Raw genomic sequence first — 7008 nt, forward strand, 5'->3', positions numbered from 1 at the left:
CTAAGAAATTAAAAAAAAAAAAAAAAAGGAAGAATAGGCAAGAAAATATGTTATACAAAAATCATCCCATAGGATGGTACCTAACTTCTTCAGGCCACATACAGCTCTTACTTACAACATTTACAAAGTAACTAAAAACATTATTGGGTAGAGAATATTCACTTTTAAGACTGAAGTAGAGACAGAGCTCTGAATTTTCCAATTTTAAGTGCAAAGGCAAAGCATTAACAGGTGAATACTTAGGCTCTCTCTCCTTCCTCTCCATCCCACTGGCATCTGTCTTTTCAGATTTAATGCCCTGCCCTCACCTCTCTCCCTTCATGGTATCCACTTTGTGACCCTCCATCACAAAGTGGAATAATCAAATAATCAAAAGAGAAGATGGTGACTGTGAGATCTGGGGACATACGGTGACAATGGCACAAGAACAAATATCTTTAAAAAAGAGCTAGGAAGGAAGGACCTTAGGACCATTCTCAGAAGTGGCCAGAGATGCTCTATGTTAGGGAAGCAGAAGTGAACCTGAGGACAGGCCATTTTTAGTAGCTCACAGTATAATATGTGTAGAAGGGTGAGAAGCACAATCATATTGAATTTGCTTTCACTATACAAAAGGCAAGAGTCATGGAACCAGTTGAAAATTCTGGATGTACTGTGGCAATTTCCAGAACAAACAGGTCTCATTTGGTTGGGAATGCAAATCTTCATTTAGAAGTGCTCCAGCTTCAGAAAGCAACTGGGAAGAACAATTACTGGAAAAGGCTGGTTTCCTCAGTTTGAGGGCTGGCCTCAAGGGCTACAGCAAAAGCTACCAGTTATTAAATATTATGTGCCAGACTTTATGCTGAACTTTGCACATGCTTTGTGTAATCTTCTGAAAACTGAAAGGATAGGGAATTCATGTTATTACCATATTTCTACTGTTACAGATAAGGAAACAGGCTCAAAAGAGTTAAGTAACTTCAGCCGGGCACAGTGGCTGTGCACAGAGGCTGAGGCGGGCAGATCACCTGAGGTCGGGAGTTCAAGACCAGCCTGACCCACATGGAGAAACCCCATTTCTTCCAAAAATACAAAATTAGCTGAGCGTGGTGGCGCATGCGTGTAATCCCAGCTACTCGGGAGGCTGAGGCAGGAGAATTGCTTGAATCCGGGAGGCGGAGGTTGCGGTGAGCAGAGATGGCGCCATTGCACTCCAGCCCGGGCAACAACAGCAAAACTCCATCTCAGAGAAATTTAAAAAGTTAAGTAACTTGTAAAAGGTTGTATGACTGGTAAGATTAGAACCCGGCTAGTCTGAATGTAGAACTCAGGCCCTCACCGAAATTTCTGCTTCCATGGTGGTATCTGGCTGGGGAGGCGGATGGGGAAGCCAGTTTAAAAATCCTTCTTTTTTCTTTTCTTTTCTTTTTTTTTTTTTTTTTTTTTTGAGACAAAGTCTCACTCTTGTCTCCCAGGCTGGAGTGTAACGGCACGATCTCAACTCACTGCAACCTCAGCCTCCCAGGTTCAAGCGATTCTCCTGCCTCAACTGGGATTACAGGCGCCTGCCACCACACCCGGCAAATTTTGTATTTTTAGTAGCAATGGGGTTTCACCATATTGGCCAGGCTAGTCTCAAAACTCCTGACCTAAGGCGATCCGCCTGCCTTGGCCTCCCAAAGTGCTTGGATTACAGGTGTGAGCCGCCGCGCCCGGCCTAAAAAGTCTTAATCTTTTTATTTTTATCATCTGATTTTTATTTTATAATAAAGTTAACCAATACAGAAAAAAAAAAAAAACCCACTAAAAGTGCCTGCTATCATGGATGAGCTTAGGTGAGTGTTTTACGAAGTAATCTGAAGACGAATGATGATAATGATAGAGGTTCAACTGTGAAGACTCAAAGCCTTAGTAGTCCGAAGACACAAATTATAGTATACAGGTTCAACCACAAAGACTCTAAGCTATAGTATTCTTATTTTAAAAATGGAAAAACAGCCCTATCTTAAAGCACTGGTGTGAAGGGTAAACAAAATAATATATGCATACAAAAGCACTCTGTAGTCTGCAAATCACTCACTATATTCTATAAGGTATCACTCTCATTAAATACAGAAAGTATAGGTTTGGTAAATCAGACAGAACACTGTCAACACAATTGCAAAAGACAGCCTGTAACCAACGGAAACTAGGTGTAATGTGTAAAAAATTACTTCCCAAGCATATTTTTATCAGCCTTTAAAGCTAGTGTTGGAGGAAATTAACTCAGAATTTAACACCCATTTCCAGGGACTTTATGTCAGGAGCCAAATGCAGACTGCGGCAAATAGAAACATCGCTTCTTCCCTCCCCCTAGCCATGCATGCAGGCAGTAAGTAGTAGCAAATGCCAGCTCAAACACCACCCTCGAGGAGGCCATCCTTAATCTCTCCAGTCAAATTGATCAAGCCATCCCCAATACATAATCTCCCAGCACATTTGCTATTTCATTGGCATTTCATTCTGACTGCTATCAAGAATTATCAGTTGCTTCCAATGCTGACTTACTTCTACTTTTTGAACCCAGTAAATTCACACAGAACTTGAATCACCCCAGGCAGATCGTACTGGCCGGCACTCAAATGCTTGCTCTAGAAGTTTGTATTTCTCAAATCTAAGTCTACGGCTGTAGTTTCAGTCTGCGCTGGGGGGTAAACACACACCCAGACACACTACAGACGTAAAAATAATTCAGGGTGGAAAAAAATTGGTGGTTGTATCTTTCCCCTTCTTGATCTATTCGGTAAAGAAATGCTCTTTAAAACACCAAAAGTGAGGCGCAAATGGAAATGAAAGAGCAGAGGAATGCATTAGAATATTCAAAGCTCCGTTTCTAAGTCAGAACCACTTTCCCTACCTTGTTTCACAAACACAGTAGGCACCTCTTGCATCACAAAGAGAGAGTATTCTATCTCCTGACTGACCCATTCTTGGAGTTAAAGGCCACACCTCTTATTCTAATACCCTCCACAGGCACTTACTATTTACTTTTCAAATTAGGAATTCAGAGCAAAGGTCATCCTCAAGGCCAGGATAAGAAAAGGCAAAAGGTCTTGGAAATGGAAAAGACTCAATACACAGCACCATAGGCCCCAGAAGATGAACACTAGTTACACGGAGGAATAAAGAGCCCGAGGTGAGGCTCCCAGGAAATGTGTTTTAATAGGCTTCACTACACGCCACGCGAGCCTGCACAGGGAAGTTAAATATCGCTGCGACGTGTTTCTGATGGGGCCTCCTGCGAGGCCGGCGTCTTGCCGGTGTGAGGCCGCGGGAGGTGGCAGGGCCGTCTCGCCGCCCTCCTGGCAGACCACGGGCCGCTGTCACCCTCTACCGAAAGGCGCCCAGATGAAACCATTAATCACGGTGCACTGCCCCAGTCTCCCAGGACGCGGCTCCCATCAAGAACGCGGGTGAGCGTTTTCTCCCATCTCGGCGCCTCACGCCCCTTCCCCGCCCCCGCACGAGACCGCCCTCGGCCCGGCAAGCGACTTCATATCCAACCCCGTTTTGTAGCTGTGCCCACAATCACCCATTACCTTCCCCAAGCAAATGTGGCACGTGATGGGCAGAGTGAGCGACAATGTAACATTCTGCACGGTCTGAGCCATGGCAGCTTTCAGAATCCCGCCAACACGGAAGTCCCGCCGACCTACCGCGACTCCTCGCCAAGACTGGGCACGCGCGGACCGGCTACGGCGGCCCGATAGGGCCATAACCCGCCTGGGAGAGAAAACGCACTTTGGAAACGCGCGATCTCCAAGGCATTTTCCTTTCATTAAAAAATAAATAAATAAATATATATATAAAATAAAATAAAACAAAATCACTGGTTAGGGAGCTGCAAGATACCTACGAATGTGTAGGAAGGTAGTTTACTACAAGTCTCGAGGATCTTGGAAAATCTAAAGGAATGCGTAATAGTGGAGAGAAGAGAGGAAGATACGGAAAGGCGATTTTTAAAATCCTCAAATTGTTATCGGGGATTGGATGGGGTGAAGGAGAGTTTTTCCCTAATTATTAAACCCCACACAGTCCGTCAACACAGCGCAATCAAAACATGAAGAGAAAAGACGTTATCTACACGTTTCAATTTTTTTTCAAAACAGCTTTCCACCTCTGTCAGTTCTCTTTCCACTCAAATAATATAATGTGCTTCCAGAGGGTACAATAATTCACTTAAGAAAACAGTGATTGTCTCCTTATCTGTGTCTGAGACGATCCGGATACATTTAATCGCAGCTTTCCCTGAAAATACGCTTTCCCTTGGGCTGTTCTTGGTTTTCCACCAAAAGGAGATTTAACGTTTTAACGTCTTGACTTCAGGTGCATGGTTGGATACGAAATGTACCGCTCTGCTGTTGAACCCCAAGGGAGAATTATTTGTGAGGTTATAAATTAGCTTTTCCTACCAACAAAAAAAAAAGAAAAAACCTAAAAGTTCCTAAATTCATCTTAAATGAAGTATAGCAGATTTGGAATTTATCTGCAACTTACTTTAAGCGAGGAAGAGCTGATGTGATAAATTATGCTAACAAATAAAATCTGTGAGTTGAGCGATTTAAAAACAAGACCACTGAGACAACTTTTACTAATCTTTCTGAAAAAGAGGCAGTATGACTTCAAGAAGCAGCCTCATGGTTAAAAGAAACGGTTCTGGACCTGGGCTGCTCCAGCGGAAATCCCTGCCCCCAACAACTTCCTACCTACATGGTAGCTCCATGGCTTCAGGCAACTTTTGTTTTGTTTTGTTTTTTGAGACAGGGTCTAACTCTGTCACCCAGACTGCAGTGTAGCGGTTCCAACACAGCGATCTTCCAGGCTCAAGCGATCCTGTCCGCCTGCCACAGCCAGCCTCCTGAGTAGCTGGGATTATAGGCATGCGCCACCACGCCTGGCTAACTTTTGTATTTTTAGTAAAGACGGGGTTTCACCATGTTGATCAGGCTGGTCTCCAACTCCTGACCTGAAGTGATCTGCCCGCCTCGAGGGTCAGGGAGTGGTTTCCCCATGTTGCCCAGGCTGGTCTCAAACTCCTGGGCTCAATGGATTCCCCCTCCTTGGCCTACGGATTACAGCTGTGAGCACTATTCTGCTCTCTACTTTTATGAGATCAACTTTGTTAGATTGTACATGTGAGATTATGTGGTAATTGTCTTTCTGTGTCTGGCTTGTTTCACTCAACACAACATCCTCCAGGTTCATCCATGTTGTTGCAAATGACAGGATTTTATTAATTTTTTAAGGCTCAATAGTATTCTATTGTAAAGACATTTATTTTAAAAAACATTTCCATTACTTAATGGGGCAATTCCATTTCCTTGTAAATCATCTTGTTGATGGCTGTCAATACCTAGTCACAAAGATAATTTTAAAAAACATATCCTGCATTTTAAGTATTAAAATCTGGACAATTTCTAACATCTCTTTCCACATTTCATAGCATTGCCACAGCTTCTCAGTGTTTCAGTGCACAGTCCATACAGCTATTTCTCTGCTGATGACATTGTATTATAGTTGGTCATGTGTTTGTCCCCACAACAGGCTATGTTTCTTGAGGTCAGGGATTGCATCCAATTTATCTAATGTCTGTGCTAGGTTACTGTTCCACAAATAGTAATATTCTCATTTGCGACAGCCTAACTTTATAATAAACCCAGGCTCTTTTATTTTAAACAGTGTCTTTACTTGTTTTTAATCTCAAAATGGAAGATTCTATTGCTTTTTGAGAATTATAAAAATAACACATGCTCATTTTAAGAAAAATAAACCATTAAAAAGTATATAAAACAATAAGTAAAAGTTCCTCCATATTTCTGCCTCAACTCTGTATCCAGTGTGGAAATCACTATTAACATTCTAGAATATATCCTTAAAACATATTAATTTATCTATTACTGTATACATAGGCACAAAATCACAGCATAATATAGGTATATATAAACAGGTGCTTTATTCACTTAATGTTTTATGAATCAATACGCATATACCCTCACACTTGCACACACATATCCAAATAATATTGTTAGCAATATAGATTGATTAGGACTCTTCCTCAGTCCAGATTAATGCCAGGCTGGTTCCCAGGCGTTGCAAGTGGCTTAAGGTCAGGAATTATCTCTTCTCTGCTCTGTGAAGGACATTTCCCATTTTTTGACAAATCATGTTCTAAATAGATGTCGTTTGGCCCAAATCACTAAACCATCCTACCATTACCCTAATAGGAAAACAAAAATTACGTGGTTCACTGCTGCTGAATTTTGATCACCACATGTTGGTAGCTTTATGAGCAGCCCTGTGATCTGACGAGTTCTATTACATTTGACACCTGGAATGGGCTAAAGTTGTCCTACATCCTTAGAATTATAAATATTTAGAGCTAAAAGGGCTCTTAGGGATTGTTATGCAGGCCCTTCCTTTCACAGATGAGGAAATCGAGGCCTATGTAAGGTAAACCACCAGATAACAGTAGAATTGGGGCTAAATCCTAGATCACACTTACTAGACTTTCTGAGAATGTTGGCCCAATGCCTTTGTGTAAGTGCAAGATGAACTATTATTAATAAAGTAGCTCAGTAATAAAAAGTCAGTCATAATTGAATTTCTTTGCTAAGAAAACCATCAAATAGCCATGGAACACCTTTTACCCCGTGTTTAAATCAGATTCATTCTGATGATAAATTATTTAAAAGCAAGTTTGAAAAAATATAAAATCTTAAGTGCTATTAAAAATTGATTAGGAATGCATTATTCTTCCATTGACCCAGTTCGGATTGTTTTTTAATTTTTTTTGGTCAAAGCTAATAAATTTGAGTAGATGTTTCAGACAGAGATTTTGTAATCATTTGGTCATCAGTCAATTAATCACAACTTCATAAATATTGATTTCAGCTTACATTTATTTTTCATTCCTGAAAGACTTTGTTTGTTTTAAATTTGTACACGCCCCCACCTGGATTGTGGTTAACACTGAGGAAACTCATAAAG

General features: G+C 41.4%; 1 protein-coding gene across 1 annotated transcript in view; it reads right to left on the reverse strand.

Moving 5' to 3' along the window:
- OBI1 (ORC ubiquitin ligase 1) overlaps positions 1 to 3697 on the reverse strand; it is a 42799-nt gene extending 39102 nt beyond the window's left edge. The window contains exon 1 of the mRNA XM_015121272.3: positions 3561 to 3697. Coding sequence (XP_014976758.2) covers positions 3561 to 3632 — 72 coding nt within the window. The 5' untranslated portion in view covers positions 3633 to 3697. The remainder of the gene's footprint in view (positions 1 to 3560) is intronic.
- Positions 3698 to 7008: the final 3311 nt, after the last annotated feature.

The sequence above is a fragment of the Macaca mulatta genome, chromosome 17, assembly GCF_049350105.2.
Source record: "Macaca mulatta isolate MMU2019108-1 chromosome 17, T2T-MMU8v2.0, whole genome shotgun sequence".
In the NCBI taxonomy this organism is placed as follows: domain Eukaryota; kingdom Metazoa; phylum Chordata; class Mammalia; order Primates; family Cercopithecidae; genus Macaca; species Macaca mulatta.